Source organism: Budorcas taxicolor, chromosome 1, assembly GCF_023091745.1.
Source record: "Budorcas taxicolor isolate Tak-1 chromosome 1, Takin1.1, whole genome shotgun sequence".
NCBI classification, from domain to species: domain Eukaryota; kingdom Metazoa; phylum Chordata; class Mammalia; order Artiodactyla; family Bovidae; genus Budorcas; species Budorcas taxicolor.
The window spans coordinates 109,405,788-109,423,648 of NC_068910.1; the positions used below are offsets into that span (position 1 = coordinate 109,405,788).

General features: G+C 37.2%; 1 protein-coding gene across 1 annotated transcript in view; it reads right to left on the minus strand.

The window, feature by feature from the left end:
• The window catches only part of TOMM70 (translocase of outer mitochondrial membrane 70), a 36,442-nt gene that overhangs the window by 14,723 nt on the left and 3,858 nt on the right, over positions 1 to 17,861 (minus strand). Inside the window, exons 2-6 of the mRNA XM_052642236.1 lie at positions 9,889 to 10,062; positions 7,302 to 7,428; positions 5,567 to 5,676; positions 4,650 to 4,798; positions 1,460 to 1,667 (exon numbers count right to left, since the gene is read on the minus strand). Of these exons, the coding sequence (XP_052498196.1) occupies positions 1,460 to 1,667; positions 4,650 to 4,798; positions 5,567 to 5,676; positions 7,302 to 7,428; positions 9,889 to 10,062 (768 nt within the window). The remainder of the gene's footprint in view (positions 1 to 1,459; positions 1,668 to 4,649; positions 4,799 to 5,566; positions 5,677 to 7,301; positions 7,429 to 9,888; positions 10,063 to 17,861) is intronic.

Sequence of the window (17,861 nt, forward strand, 5' to 3'; positions counted from 1 at the left end):
GATTTTGATTCACATTTCCCTAAGGTCTAATGATGCTGAGTATATTTTCTTGTTCTTATTGGTCATTTGTACATATTCTTTGGAAAAATGTCTACTCAGACTCCTTTCCTACTTTTAAATTAGGCTTTTTATTGTTGTGTAATAAAGACAACTTAATATTGTATGCATACAAGCTCATTATCAGATATGTGACTTGGGAACATTTTCTCCCATTCTGTGGAATAAGTACCCCCCACCATCACTTTGTCATCTGTGCTGCTGGTGTCATCCCTAAGGAACCACTGCTTAATTTAAAGTACTGACGATTTCCTCCTTATGTTTTTTCCTAAGAGTTTTATAGTTTTAGCTCTTACATTCAGGTCTCTGATCCATTCTGAGCTCATTTTTGCACATGGCATGATATGTACATTACTACCTGCCATTAGAACAAAGTCATGATCAGGGAAAAAGAAATAAGATTCTTCTCCAAAGTTTTTTTCAAGGCAAAAGTACACAGATGTTCTCAATGAAACAAGTAAGAATGCCCCCATGATAATAACAAAAACAGAACATATCTAATTATCAGGAAATAAAGATAATTAGTACAAGGCTATCTTCAACTTGAAAATCTCATTTTGAAAAGGACTTTAAACAAATACTTAGTTTAAATTACGTTTGTTTACAAGAAGTTAAGATAAAATTTGCTGGCAAATACTTAAGCCTTGTAAACAACTTTCATTTTCCACAAAATACATGAATGATTCTTTTGGAGGTGAAGGAAGCCAGAGTTTACTTAATTCAGTGAGGGAAAAGAGATGTTAATCAACCAACAGTACTTTGGTGGCCAACATTTGTTCTTATTATGCTGAAATAGAGGGCTCATATAATTTAACAGATCCCCACCAAATCTCAATTATGAAAATAACTGCATATACACAAGAACACTTAGAAAATGAAAAGCTGTTCCAACCAAACAACTGCAAAAACTTTTGATATGTTTCCATATTACAATATATTTTTAGATCTTGTTGTTTTCCTCATGTAAATAAACTCTTTCAGAATACATTAAATGTGGTTACTTTTTATTAAATCCATTGTATATTCTTATACTACACATTGCATGTTATTTATAGTATTATGACATACTGCAAGTTATTTATATTATCTATAGCACTGCTACATCACCCCTTCTCCTACCCAAATATAGTCCAATACAGTAGGCAGAAGCTATACAGGGAAGCTGAAGCCAAAGATGCTGTAGAAAAAACAATCCTTTCTTAGTTAAAGTTAACTATCACTGATATGTCTGTTTTAGTTTCACTGCACCAATTCAATCATTATCAGGTGTAGTTCCTTTGAAAACAAAAAATAAGTCTTTTGGAGAATGGCAACTGAAATGCCCAAAATTTGGCAAGACATACCTAAAAGCCTTTTATTATTAATTTTTTTCACATGCACACACACAGAGTTTTAAAAGTACCTTCACATTAGCTTCTTGCAAGCTGATGACCTTATCTAAATCTGGCTTGGCTGCATTGGCATTGCCAATAAGCAAGTAGAAAGTAGCTCGTAGTAACAATGCTTCTGCCGTGTATTTTCCTTGAGCATCTATTTCTTTTGAGCATTCACTTATGATTTTATCATAGTTTTCTTCTTCCATATACTGTTTGGCCTTTAAATATCCAGAACTGAAAATAAAATGAGCAGAGGAAATTTTAAATTTTATCATTTGTTACTAATAAAACAAATATAACAAATTACTAAGAAAGGATCAAATGCTGAACCTTGCCACACTCAGGACACCTGAAATGTCCTTTCCCCCTTAACAAGTTAACCAGCCAGTGCGGGACTGGAGGTGGTCGTGGAGGTGTGTGTGGGAGTAGCACCTTAGGACTTTTGATGTAGACTGGGGTCTTCTTGCTGCCTTGGGTTTTAAAACGGAAAACAGCAGAGAAAATGGCAGAAACCTAGGGTTATTGTCCAGGCTTCAACATTTAGACACATGAAAAAGTAAGCGAATGACAGACTGAAATGCAACATAGGAAAGGATCCTGTCTTAGTCACCTTCTTGTCTGTGGCACACTGATGGCACCCAACAGTTACTTTATGACGAACAGAAAGAACAGAGAAAGAGAAAATAATCAGGTGAGTTGGGGGTCCCAGAACCCAAGAGAAGAGGTGTGACCTGAGTTGTACTTTGTAAACATTAAGCCAAGGGAATAGCTAAAAGGCTCTCATCTAGAAGTTGTGCTATTTCACCTAGAAGAACAGACCTAGAATGAACAGGTGGGAATATCAAAGAAGCAGACTGGAGCCCACTAGGTTCCTCTGTCCATGGAATTCACAGGCAAGAACACTGGAGCGGGTTGCCATTTCCTCCTCCAGGGGATCTTCCCAACCCAGCGATCGAACCCAGGTCTCCTACATTGTGGGGAGTTTCTTCACCATCTGAGCTATAAGGGCAGCCCATCACTTTCAGAATGAATAGGTGGGAATATCAAAGCAGCAGACTCTGCCATCAAACAGGACTTAAAGAAAATACCCTTCTCTTATTTTTCAAAAAGCAATGACCACAATATCATCACTTGTCTAGGGTGATTTTATTCAGAACACTTGTAGAAGGGATTTTTTGAACTGAGAAAGGAAATTATACTACATGTTCTTGAAGGGATCTTACATATATAAGGCATATTACGTGAGAAACAATATAAGGCACATTATGTAAGAAAACCATGTTTTCTTATTTCATTTGCTACCTACTCTGAATAGAGAGAATTGGCAAGTGACTTAAAAGTTATGTCAGTCGAAACTTAGAAACTCTGTGCTAACCTTTCCTATAATTAACATTCTAATACTCCTGCACTAACACAAAATAATTAGATTGGAAGTATAATGGTTCCTATTTACTGAGAACCTAAGTTCTAGATGCTTACAAACATGACCTGTAAACCTCACAATAAGCCTCAAAAGTAATTATTATCTCTCCATTCAAAAATTGATAAAGCTAAGTTGGCTCAGAGTAAAGTAGAATTTAAAAACTTAGGACCAACTCCAGTTAGTGTTCTGGTGAGAGACAGTTATGTCCAATCATGTCTCAATGTAGCTTTTAGAATAATGGTACTAAAACTTCACAGTAATTTTTCTGGGATTAGGACTACCTAATCAGAAGAAGCAATTATTGGCATCACCCTCAACATTTACTTCCCATCTACAATTTTCTTAAAGAGATTGTTCATCAACTAACACAAATCAGAACATCTTGGCAAAATTATGTGTAGTATCCTCCCTTAAAAGGTGGCCAATAATGGTAGAAAAATTGAGAGAGAGAAACCAAAAGCAATCTTTTCCCTTAAACATCCCAATATGCTATAGAGGCAAAATTATGCTTTGCTATGGGAACAGCATTCCCTTTTCTTCCAAACTCATTAGAAAATGTCATGTTGGTAATAATATTGTGTCTTCTCTTGGAGAGGTGAGCTAGCCTCAACAGCAGAATAAAAGTATTGCTAAATATAAATGGATAAGCAGGCTAGATAGCTTATATATTATATCACTTGACTGCCAGTTTTAAACACAGCACCTTGTACTTTGACTTCAGCTCTCTACAAGAGTAAACACAAACTCAAAGAATGGCATGCAGGAGAAACCTTGAAGACAGTCACTCTTTCGGGCACTTCTAAAAATTAAATTAGAAACTTCCTTGCACTAAAACATCTGGATATTGACCTACACAATTATTTTTTAAGTTAGTCCCCCTACTCAAATATACTTAACCACTTGACTCTCTGGGAACTCTCTTTAGAATATTACGTAGACCTTAAAAGCTGGGCAGACTCCTGGCAGTAAAACCTTGAGTTACCAAAGATGTAACACTCAGGTTATAGTAGACATGTGTGAGAAAAGAAGTATTTTTATTATAATAATATTATTATTATATATTATAATTTTATTATATTCATAAAGAAAGTGAAAGAAAGTGATGTCGCTCAGTTGTGTCTGACTCTTTGCGACCCCGTGGACTGTAGCCTACCAGGTTCCACCAGCCATGGGATTTTCCAGGCAAGAATACTGGAGTGGGTCACCATTTCCTTCTCCAGATCTTCCCGACCCAGGGATTGAACCCGGGTCTCGCGCATTGTAGGCAGACGCTTTACTGTCTGAGCCACCAGGGAAGCTCTATTATATTCATATCTATCTATAAATAAGTTTTTTAAAGAGATGACTCAAAGTCCCACTTTGGCTCTATGGCAGCAAGTGAAAGTGAAAGTCGCTCAGTCGTGTCCGACTTTTTGCGACCCCATGGACTATTCAGTCCATGGAATTCTCTAGGCCAGAATACTGGAGTGGGTATTCTGGCCTAGAGAATGAAGTGGCTTTTTCCTTCTCCAGGGGATCTTCCCAACCCAGGGATCAAATCTAGGTCTCCCACATTGCAGGCGGATTCTTTACCAGCTGAGCCACAAGGGAAGCCCAAGAATACTGGAGTGGGTAGCCGATCCCTTCTCCAGTGGATCTTCACGACCGAGGAATCGATTCGGGGTCTCCTGCATTGCAGGCGGATTCGTTACCAACTGCGCTATCAGGGAAGCCCTCTACGGCAGCAAAAACCCCCACAATCCAATTCCCCCACAAAAAGCATTAAGCAGACACTATACTCGAGACACACTTACTTTTCTTTTACTTCTAAAGCCTCCCCTTCCTTGTCTTTATCTTCATCAGACTTCTCTCCTTTAAGCATTGGCTGAGAAATTATATCATCCGTGAAAGAACTGAAGTAAGATTTGATAAATTGTGGAGATGGCATCAGAGGTTCACGATTCTGAAATTTAATCATATTTAAATACATCGAAATAGAAAACACTAACCAAAGAAGCAGACGCATTTGTAGAACACTGGGAACCACTGCCATAAAAACTGGCACCTCATTTTCAAATAACTGGAGACTATCAGGCTCAGACTGTAGGGTAATAGACAGTGAAAATGGTAATGCTGCCAGTCCCAGCTTTTCAAAACACGTTTTGAATGACAGCCTTTCCCTCTCTGAAGATGTAATATGTCAAGAATCTTATAACCACACACTAAATTAAACCATTTACTAACTGTGTAAGACCAGTGCCAATTTATACAGTATACCTTTAAAAACTTTAGAAAGCAAGAGTTGGCAATTTTCTTCTGTAAAAGGCCAGATAGTAAACATTTTAGGTTTTGTATGCCATATAGTGTCACAACCACTCAGCTCTGCTGTTGTAGTTTAAAAGCATCCAAAAACAATGTGTGAGTGGCTGAGTTCCAAAAAAACATTACTGGCACATTTATCAAACAGGTGGCAGACTGGATTTGGCCTGTAGGCCACTGTTTGGAAACCTCTAATATACGTGAATTCTTTTAATACTCTCTAGGTGCAATCCGGACATAGTTCACATTCTTATTTTAAAAGGCCACAAAAGCCCAGTATATAGGAAAAATAAATATAATCCAGATCTAATTTCAGTCATTACCATCATGCCCAAATTTAAGCAGGATAAATTAGCAATGACCCTTTACAATGCATATTTCCTCTATTATTAACCAATGCAGGTTAATTTACCTTATATTTTTCTTTGGCTTTCTCTTTTCCAAGAAGTTTAAGAACTTTATCAGCTAACAGCATGCTTTGTTGATTTTGGAATCCTTCTAATATACACACAGCAGTGACATCTAGAAATGATGCAAAAAAATAACAGTGAGTATGAAAATTATTGCAAAGATGACTAGCAGCATCAAATGGGCTCAGTGTTACCACAGAAAGCCAAACTAAATTCATAGCTTTACGTGGCTGTCATTTTCAGTAAGTTTATTCTTAACACTTTGGTTTTACATACTTTACAATCAAACTCAAAGCTCAGGAAGTCACTCTACTTCTCCAGAATTCACTTTCCTCACCTGTGAAATGAAAGGGACTATACTACATGATTTGTGATGCTTCTCACTGCTCTAACACTGTACATAGCAAATAAAACAAGTAACCTGGGAATATTCTCTTCTGGACAGTAAGTATAGGCCAAATCATAATGTGGCTCTCTCATGTCTGGTCTTACTTTTCTTTTTTTTTTTTTTTATAGGCCTCAAGGTTACTCCTTGTCTCCAAAGCCATCTTGCCACAGAGCTCTCAATGAAATCTGCTTCAAAATATCATTTTAACCTGGCTATGCTACAACTCAATATACAGTGGTTTGAAATGAAAAAGATCAATGTTTCTTTAACTTCCCAACCTTTCATTCAAAGTAGTCAACAAGACTGTCCCTCTCTTTTTGAATTCAATTTCTCACAATTGCAAACCCATGCTCCTCCAAACAAGTCAACCTACTACATGTTCCCCTGATACTCTGGCTAGTGCCAATGTCAGTGTCTTTTCCCCATCCCATTTCTCCATCTAAAACCCATTTAAACGGCTCTCTGTGATTAGCTCTTAATAACTTCAAGGTCTGGTTCAAAACTCAGAAATCTCTTTTTCAAAGCAACACTCCTCCTATCCATCACCAAAGTATATGATACCGCAAAACCTCAAGTTTTTTCTAAAATGTTCTCTAAAACCACTCTCAACTGGTAACCCAGATTTTAAAAAACAAAACAGCTTTCTCCTTTTAAATAATGATATTATTTTAAAAAAAATTATGGCTAAATTTCTGATTATTGATGCTTTTAAAGAAGATTTAAATATGTAGTGGGAAAACACTTTTAGACTGTGAAATCTGCATTTTGGGTTAGCTCTACATTAACTGGAACAATGTACTTTGTAGGTCAGTGGCCAATACCTTAACTGAAGTTTTAGCAACAGATATGGCTAATTAGAGGCCAAGGAATATTTATGATATTTACTGAGAACAGCAAATTCACTTGATGCTTTGTATCAATTACAAAATTTCTACTTGAGTAAAGGATAATGTTTGAAAATAGCAAGGGCAAAAAACGTTTTCTTTAATGATTCATCTCAAAATTATTTCATATTGATATAGGATATTAATTGAAAATATGCAGAATCTTAAACACTCAACTAAACCTCTCTTCTGATTTCTTATTCATGAAATTACACTGAGGATGTTGCCAAGTTTAAAATGTGCAGTATATAAACTTTAAATCATTTAATTCAATAGTTGGGAACAGAGATGGTACTCAAGTATCCACAATGTCAATTGAAACTATAGAACAAAGTTTCAGTTGGGGAAGAGTCAAACTTTTAAACACAATTGATTTCTCTACTCATAGGCAGAGGTGCATATAAATTTACCATTGACTACAAAACCTTTAGTAATTTTCACATGTAAACACAAAAATACCCTCACCTTCTAAACATTCCTTCTTATTGTCTAGCTTCTCGTGGGCTTTTGCACGTCTAAAGAGAGCTTTCACATATTTGGGATTAAGTTCAACAGCCTTTGTACAATCTTGTGCCACCTCTTTCCATTTTTGCTGTAATTGAAAGTATTAAAAAACAAACAAAAAAAAGTCACACTGAAGGAAGCACTGTTCAATAGAAATCAGTTTTCTACACTCAGCAGGCTGAGTATTAAGAGTCCCACAACAGAAAACATATTCCCAATTCATACAAACAGTTAATAGCCACAACATATTATAACAGCTCCATACAAATAACTGCAATAAAGATAAGCAATCTGATTTTTAAAAATAGGTAAAGGACACAAGCCATCGTTCTACTACCACATTGATAACCTACCTGCATCTATGTGATCATATCATTTCCTTCTTCCTCCTTTTAAAACTGAGGACGCACCCACTTCATCAAAGGCCAACCCTCCACTTGCAGTAGGATCTATACTCCCCCCACGTCAAGGACTTCACTGTTAGCTCTCCTGCCTCTGCAACAATCTACTTCTCTACTCAATCATTCCTATTAGCATAAAAACACTTGCTTTAGTATCTCCCATCTTTTAAAAACCCTCCTTTGATTCCGTAATTCCCTACAGTTACCACCCCATTTCTCAGCCCTCCTTATTGCCAAACCTCCAAGGAGTAGCTACTCTGCTTAATTTCCACCTACTTCCATTGGCTGCTCCTTCACAATTTCTGTAGCTGACTTCTCCCCACTATCTGATTTCTGCTGGAATGCTCAAGGACTCATCCCATTAGGTAATCACATCTATGGTCCTATAACACCTAAAATTAGAGGACTCCCAAATTTATCTCTTTAACCCAAATCACTCTCCTAAAATACAGACACTTCTCAATTCAACCGTCTGCTTGGCTGTCTCAATCCTTCCTCACGCCACTATTATTAAAACTCCTGCTTCTCCTCACCCTTCACACCCAATGCAATAGCAAGTTCTACTGGTTTTCAGCTTTCCTTCATGTCTCACCTTGGCAACTACAACAACCTTCCTCAGCCCCCCTGCCTCCACTCTTGCCTCCCTCCAATATACTGATAGAACAGTGAGAACAATTTTAGATGATGTTCTTGCCCTATTAAAAATCCTTAAATACTTCCCATTACAGTCAGAATCAAATCCAAACTTCTTACCATTGCAAGGCTTTGCCTGATTTGGCCTCTGCAACCTCTCCAATTTCATCTCTCTATATCCCAGGATCCTTTATCCACACTTCTTTAATCATGGCAAACTCTTTTCTGCCCTCAGAAGCAATTACATACACTGTTTTGTCCATTTGTAACACTCTACTTTCCACTATTTGACACACCAACCGCAATCATTCCTCTATTAGAGAATCAAAGGCTTACCCAGATGTCATTTAACAGTTCACTGTTGCGTGATCTCTGAGTTCAATGCATAATTGTCTGCTTCTACATACTCAGGCTCCTACTACAGTAACCTTTCATATATAACACAGTCAACAAACTATGGTCGAACAAAAAATGTAGAGACTACAAATGACTGATAAACATAGAAAAAGATGGTCCACTTCACCAATATCTCAAAAAGTGCAAATTAAAAAGGAGAAGATGATAGAATATTTCTTCTACTAGAGTGGCAAATATTAAGACCAATTCACACAGTGAGATACTAGAAAACAAGTATGCTCAAATATTATTATTAGAATAGGGACTAATACTATCTCTTTATAATTCCATTTCTGAATTTTATTCTCAGGAAAGTATGCCAAAAAAGTATTTAAAAAATATTTACTGCAACACTGAGTGCAACAGGGAAAAGAGGAAGTAATTCAAATGTTCATCAATAGGGAGATGTTTTCCACTGTAGACTTCTCTGGTGGCTCAGAGGGTAAAGCGTCTGCTACAATTCGGGAGACCCGGGTTCAATCCCTGGGTGGGGAAGATCTGGAGAAGGAAATGGCAACCCACTCCAGTACTCTTGCCTGGAAAATCCCACGGATGGAGGATCCTGGTAGGCTACAGTTCATGCGGTCGCAAAGAGTCAGACACAACTGAGCGACTTCACTTCACTTCACCTCCACTATACAGCTATGTAACAGCTACTACCTATTGGCTTTAAAAAGAATGAAACAGATCTGTGTGTGCTATGAAAAGTTGTACCAGATACAGCGGCAACGGGAAAAATACACTGCAAACAATGTAATGGGAATTGATCTTTTAGTCTTTTCTCCCCCCTCATATGCTACTATTACATAGATGGAGGCAAAAGTTGAAGAAATAAGACCTAAACGCTGAGGTGAATGGGGTCACCAGAAACATTAACTTTCTTTATTATCTAATTTTATAAAATCTGATATATACAACTTTGGATTATATGTGGAATGAGCAAAACTAAAATTTGTTCTTAAAAACCTATGTAATTAAAGGATATAAAACCAAAACAAAACCCCTATAATTTCAAAACAACTTCAAAAAGTGTTTTAGACATATTTGAGTGGCATTAGCTGAAACATTATGCAAATAAAGAGAAACAAAAAGAAGAAAAACCAACCTACGATACATACCAATTGCTCGAAGGCAGCAGCTCTGTTTTGATAAAATGTGGAAAGGTCAACATTCTTCTCTGTAGGACACAAACTGATAGCCTCGGTATAGCACTGAATAGCTTGTTCATATTTTCCTGCTTTAAAATATTTGTTGCCTTTGTTCTTGGCTGCTTGGGCTCTATCAAGCGAGTTCTGAAATACAAGGGAACAATTATGAAACACTTACCAATACGCAGTAACAGATTCAGCTCACAGTGACTACATGACACACTGAAGAAAAAAATGGAAGGGCAGAATGGGTGGTCACAACGCAAGTCACTCATATTTATCTCTTCATGGGAGACAGGAGTCTTTAATAGGACTGCTAAGTAAATCTTTAACTTGAAAAACACACTTTCCCCCCGCAAAAGGCTGTGTTGCTTTAAGGTATACCACTTTTCCACTGAACTCTGCCAGCAAGAGTTTTCATAACCAGTCTAATGGGCAAAAAACTAGTTCTCAATCAGGGATGATTTTCCCTGTAGGGTACATTTCACAATGCCTGACAACATTTTGGACTTTCACACCTAGGGGTCGGGGGAGATGCCCCTGGTATCTAGTAGGTAGACACTAGAGTGCTGCTAACATTCTACAATGTACAGGGCAGCACCCCGCAGCAACAACTTATCAGATACAAAATGTCAATAGTGTCAAAGTTGCAAAACCCCAGTGTAACATAATATTCTGATATTATTTTAATTCACATTTTATCCACTATAAATGAATTTGAAAATCTGTCCAAGTTTATTGGCTATTTGACTTTTTCATTCTGAAAACCATTTAATCACATGTATTGGTGTTTTTCAATTAGGTTGTTGGTCAACAGTGTAGAACAGATACTAGACACACTTTGCCATCCTCATTACAACAGTTATCCCAAATCTATGATTTGCAAATGAATAAAAATTTGGCACTCCTATCTTTGTCTCAGTATCTGCTTCCTAGAGGACCCAATTCACATACTTCATGAATTGGTAGCTAATAGCCACTGAGGATAGTTGCAAAAGCTTCAGTCAACATCTGGGAAGCATCTTTGTAGATAAATCCAGTTACTTAGGTTCAAGCTACTAGGTCCAAGAGCTCTGTGGCACGTCTTCACCCCAAACTTTGTCAAGATCATTCAATTTTAATAAATATGTGATTATGAAAGAACCCACGTATTTCCAACAGGTAAACACTGACAAAGCAAAAGCAGAAGTAGCTGCTCCCACAACAAACTCACAAAGCCCCTGTAAGCTGACAGGGCCCTTGTGAAGGGTAAGTTGCTTGGGACCTAGGGCATCTCAGTCATGAAGAGATGATGGGAGGAGAGTAAGCTTTTGTATCTGTTATCTTCTCCCTTACTCATGCTTCTTTTTTTTTTTTTTTGCTACTTTTTCCTTCCATTTACCTTTTGTTCCCCTTCTCCTTTAGTCTAAATGAAACTACAGTTAGTTTTTAAAAAGTATAGTGTGCAAAGGAGGATGTGTAGGGAACTCTAAGTTCAGAATATTAAACAGCTAGTTTAAGGTAGCTAGTGTCAATAAGCGAAGTGAAAGTCGCTCAGTCGTGTCCAACTCTTTGCGACCCCATGGACTATACAGTACATGTAATTCTTCAGGCCAGAATACTGGAGTGGGTAGCCTTTTCCTTCTTCAGGGGATCTTCCTAACCCAGGGATCGAACCCAGGTCTCCCGGATTGCAGGCGGATTCTTTACCAGCTGAGCCACCAGGAAAGCCAATAAGAAACGTGCATATTTTAAAATGAGATGCAAAAAAGTGAAAGGAGTCAACTAAGACACAAAAAGAGTAATATATGAATATGAAATCTTTTACCTGTAAAGAGCCTTAATCATCTTGCAAAAGTTTTGACAGTAAAAAAAATCCTTGGCACATTCATAATAGAACTAGGACCTTCTAATGTAGTTGTGGTTTCTAGTTGCTGGAAAATTGCACTTGAAGCAACCTCATCAATCCTCCCATTCCACTAGAGAAACAGAAGCCACACTGGAGCAGGGCTGCATCACCCAGGAGCGAGGAGCCCCTCCACCCGAAAGGCCAGTGATGAACACACTGTGTCTGTCTTCCAAGAAACCATATCATCAAGAATTGCTAACATAAAGGAAAACTAACACCACGAAAGAGAGGCACCCCACTCATAGTTTAAAAACTAGTATTTGAGGAAGCAGGATAAACAAAGCAAACAGAAAATTTAACATCAGAGGAATGAGCGGTAACCACATTCATTTTAAAAAAGGCTGCTTTTAAAGAGCACCAATTAGACATCTTGAAAACTAAGAATTATCATGATAAAAATAGATGGACTGTGTATCAGAATGGGCATAACTGAGGAGCAAACAGGTAGCAGGCAGAGGCAAGTGAGTCTGCCAGAATGCGAGAAGAGTAGAGGGGAGGGGCAGGAGAAGTTCGGAAAAGAGTCAGATGACAGGGAGTATGAATCCCAAAGTTCCAACACCTATCTCTCTATGTTAGAAGGAAGGCATAGAAAGGAGTGTCTTCAGAAAATATCAGAAAATTCCTGACACACATTTTTAGATATATCATGGTGAAATTTCACAGTATAAATCCTTAAAGTTTTCAGGTAGGAAAAAAAAAAAAATATATATATATATATATATATATATATATATATATATATATATATATACACACACACACACACACACACACACACATACAGATTACCTACAAAGAAAAAAGAACCAAACTGGGGTCAGACTATCACCGACATTATGTATTAAAAAACAATGGAGCAACAACTTCAAAGTCCCGAAGAAAGATTATCTTTAACTTAAAATCTTATACCTAGCTAAATCAGCATTTAAGGTTTAACACAAGAGCAGAAACTGAGGTATACAACTTCCTTACTACTAAAAATGAATTCCAAAGTGGGGGAGATGATCAATAAAACAAAAAAGCAGGAAGGGGAGGATAAAGGAAGAAATAAAAAGGTGGAGTAAATATGACAAGAATCACCAAACATGTCAATAATAACAATAAATGTGAGTAGCTTAAATCTCCCTATTAAAAATAACCTTTTAAAATTAAAAAATAACTACACGCCACCTACAGGCATGAGCTAAAACAAAATGACAGGTCAAAAAAAGAACGTAAAAAAGTTACAGAATGCAAATTCTTGCAAAAAAGAAGGCAGTACCAGACAAAATACCATTCAAATGCCAAGCATGGAGCACAGAAGGGGGGTTTTATTGATAAAAGGTACAATCTACCAAGAAAACATCATGACCACAAACTTTTATGTGCTCCAAAAAAACTTCAAAATAATGAAACTCAATTACTTTTGATGTTAAATACAACAAGATAAACATTATTTCAATTTCTTATAAAAAGTTTACAATGTTTCTAAGTCATTGAGAACATGGCTAATACACAACCTAATACACTAGGGACTGCTGACATAGAAAGTAAGCTGCTATATTAAATGCCTGTGAGAAGTATGTTTGACTAGTTATTATTTTTACTAAAGATTTGAGGATTAACAAAGAACTTTCTTGGGTCAGAGTAATGACTTTGTTTCATTAGCACAAACAGGTAATGAACTCTTTCCTGTCTATTGGAAGTTTAAGGCTACATACAGGATATCACACGAATACAAGGAGAGGCAGTCATGTGAGTGCAGATAAGTTAAAAGAATAGAGAAAAATATGGAAAGGTATACAAGGCTTCCTCTCCTTAGCAAGATGGGTACTTCTTATTTTTATTTCAGCAAAGTCTTTTCTTTTTTTTTCAAGTCGCTCAGTTGTGTCTGACTCTTTGTGACCCCATGGACTATAGTCCAATGGAGTTCTCCAGGCCAGAATACTGGAGTGGGTAGCCTTTCCCTTCTCCACGGGATCTTCCCAACCCAGGGATTGAACCCAGGTCTCCCACATTGCTGGCAGATTCTTTACCAGCTGAGCCACAAGAGAAGCCCAAGAATACTGGAGTGGGTAGCCAGCCCTTCTCCAGAGGATCTTCCCAACTCAGGAATCGAACTGGGATCTCCTGCATTGCAGGGAAGCCCTGATAGCAGTCAGCAAAGCTATCAGGGAAGCCCTCACAGCAAAGTCTAAATCAACCTAAAACCAACCAAGACATTTTGAACACAAACATTCAAGAACACTTACAGACTGTTTACTTCTTTCACTTACCATTTCCCTCCATTTAGTCAAGTTTTACAATAGATTCCCTTTAAAAATTATTACAGACTTTTTTGTCTCCTAGGGTCAAAATCAGAACCTGCTTAATTTCCTTTCCTTACTGTACTAGGAGAAAAAATGATGCTCTGAATGATACTGAGTGGACAAGGATCAAATTACACAGGCAAATCACCAAACTGCAAGTTTTCATCCACGGTCACTCCAGAAGGCAACCAAACCACAGCTGGGAAGAGCAATGTCTCCGTGAACCTATCACCTTCTGCTCACCACACTCCCTCCACAGCCACATTACTTTCTAACTGCTTCCCTTCATTAATAAAAATGAAGAGAAAGAATGGCATTACCACAGGGACAATACAGAAAAGCTAATTATTTTGGCCCAATGATAAAATTTAGGACAAAATGTGAGCTTATCAATCAACACCAGCCTTCTACTCTTGTCACGAAACATAGTGATTACCAAACGTCACGTAAAACTTTACGTAGCTTTACAAAAGTAGCAATCAAGTCCGGAACACTTACCACATAAAAAACAATCTTTCAATATTTTATTGACCAATTGCTACTTTTATAAAAATCAAGTTTAAGATAAAAGATACCTAAAGATAACAATTAGACATTAATAACAGTAATTAGACAATAATTAGACATTATTTTCACAAGCTTTGAGGGCAATACCAAGCAGAAATTAAATTTATTGGAAGAAAAAGTTTAAACTGGAAAATATACAACTACCCAATTCTTTATAATATAGGGGATTTTAATCCCAACTCCCAGGAATCCTCTGCACTGCTTTTCAGTTACTTTCTACCCAACTCCGTCTACTTTCTCAAGTTATAGTAAGAACCTTCAGAATTTTCAATGATATAAATTTGGCAATAGGAATCACTGTAAATTCTTAGTAAGTGTTTAAAAAACACTCTGGTGATCAGAAACATAGTCATTGTAAAAAGAATGAGCTAGAATCAGGTACATTAATCCATGTGTAAGGAGATAGAATAATCTGCAGGAGATACATTCGAAGACCCGTCTCCAGTGACTGCCTGAAACGGCAAATAGTACCAAAGCCCACATATACATTTTTTTCCTACATACATGTATCAAGGATAAAGCTTAACTTATACATTAGGCACAATAAGAGATTCGTAAGTAATAACAAAGTAGAACAATTACAATACGCTGTAATAAAAGTTATGTGAACGTGGTCTCTTTCTCAAAATAGCTCACTGTACAAATTTAATGCCTTTTCCATCTTAACACACCGTAGCTATATCTTCTGCAGTCTGTGTCAGCAAAACTAGCACAGCTTTCTCATTCTTTCACAATTTCAGAAATAGATTTATTCTTACCATATATCTTAGCAACCTCACCATATGATTATTTTTCCTTTCCTTATTAAGTCAAGAACATTCACCTTTTTACTGAAAAGCAGCACTTTAATGGCTTCTCTTCGGTATGTCCTAATTGCCAGCATGACTAATCTTGTGCTCTGGGCTGTTAAGTAAAATACAGGTTACTAGTCCAACAGTCAATCTGACAGCTAACTGAATGCTAAGGGGCGGGATGTGCTGGACAAAGGGATGATTCACATCCAGAGCAGGACCAAGTGGGACTGTGTGGAACTTCGTAATGCTACTCAGAATGGCATGCAATTTAAAATTTATGAACTATTTACTTCTGGAATTTTCCATTTAACATTTTCAAATCATGGTTTACTGTGGTTAACTGAAACTCCAGAAAGCTGAAACAGTGGGTAAGAGGGAACTTATCACCATAATTACACATTGACATCCAGTTAGAATATACATCAGGTGGTTCCATACTGTTTCTTTTAAATGGTTTTATTCCCTTAAGTTGACCAAATTCCAGAGGCATACTTTAAAATTTGAAACCTAGCTTTGTGAAAGTAGCAATCAAGTCTGGAACACTTACCACATAAGAAACAATCTTTCAGTACTTTATTGACCAATTGCTACTTTTATAAAAATCAAGTTTAAGATAAAAGATACCTAAAGATAACAAGAAAGTTCTTTTCTAGATTATGTCCTGAAATGTAAAAAATCTACAACCCCACCTACTAAATCATAATACAGAGAACTCTTTAAGAAGAATATACTTGTAAGGAGGGATTCCCTGGTGGCTCAGATGGTAAAGAATCTGCCTGCAGGAGACCTGGGTTCAATCCCTGAGTTGGGAAAAATCCCCTGGAGTAGGAAGGAAATGGCTACCCATTCCAGTATTCCTGCCTGGAGAATTCCATGACAGAGGAACCAGGTCGGCTACAGTCCATGGGGTCGTAAAGAATCAGCCATGACTGAGTGACTTTCACTTTCACTTGTAAGGATGCTACCTCTGCAGGATTATGGTTTGAGTTCATACAAAATCAAGCAATTTATTTAAAAAATGCCTAAATGAGGTTTAAGACTGTTAACACAAATTTCCCCAGGATAGAATACAAATGAAAAGCTGGAAATTTTGAAAAAGTATTCAATTTCTGTGAATTTAAAAAAAAATGTCAAATAATGACGCTTCACTGGTTCATTTACTCACACCTTCTAAGTGTTAGTTCTGAAAAATGACAAAATAGAGCAAGTCCTAGTCTTCACAGACTCACAAGTTTAGTAGCAACATGAATAAACGACTCTAGTACTCTAGTGCTAAGTGCTTTGGAAGAGAACAGTTCAGAGTGTGATGTACTCAATCACACAACAGTATGTTTAGGTATAAAAGGGTTTCAGAAAAGGTGAAATGACCTATATATTGTGACTTGAAGGATAAAATGTGGGTTGCCATTGCCTTCTCCAATGCGTCAAAGTGAAAAGTGAAGTCGCTCAGTCATGTCTGACTCTTAGCACCCCCATGGACTGCAGCCCACCAGGCTCCTCTGTCCATGGGATTTTCCAGGCAAGAGTACTGGAGTGGGGTGCCACTGCATTCTCCCTGAAGGATAAAAAGGGAGGCATAATGGACCGTGTTACAGAACATCCAAAGGCAAGAAACAAGAGGAAGTGCAAGAGATGAAGATAAGAGATAAGCGAGAACAAGACCACAGAGTCTTAAATCATGATGAATTTGAACTTACCTGCGAGCAATGAACAGAATACCGCTTAACAGTTTTAAACATGGAACTGTTAGGATTTACTCTATTAGTGACAAAATGGATTGGAGGAAGACAATAAAGAGTATCAGTTATTCAGTCAGGATATAATAGCAGTGGGAACGGACGAGTAGTCAGATACTTAAGAAGTAGAATGTTCTGGATATTTTTCTAGGTTGGATGTGGAGAACATGAAAAGAATAGACAGTTAGGGAAGATAGTTATACAAGTTTCTGGCTTGGAAAATTAGTTAGATGAACCACATTGATAAGGAATATTTTCAAGAGAATCCGATGTTAAACACTTAAAAGGTAATGAGGTGAAGATTTCCTTTAAATTTGGGTCTTTTGAGGGGTCTGAGCTAGAAATTAGGGGGCCATCATGTAAGTGTTAAGTGAAGCTTCTGGAGGGCAAATAAGCATCCAGTGAAGGTATGGAACATTAAGAAAGCCTGTGATAGACACAAAAGTGACCAACTAAAATCAGAGAACATAGTGTCTCAGAAACCAAAAGAAAAATCACAAAATTAAGAGAAAATAATGTGAAATACTATGAAGAATCAAGTAAGATGAAGAGTGAAAGGTGGTCTTATGTCTTATGTCACTGGTGATCCTGATTAAAAAAAAAAAAAAGATTAGAAACAGTTCACTGGAGCTGGGATAGGAATTATTTAATTTCAACCATGACTGATAAC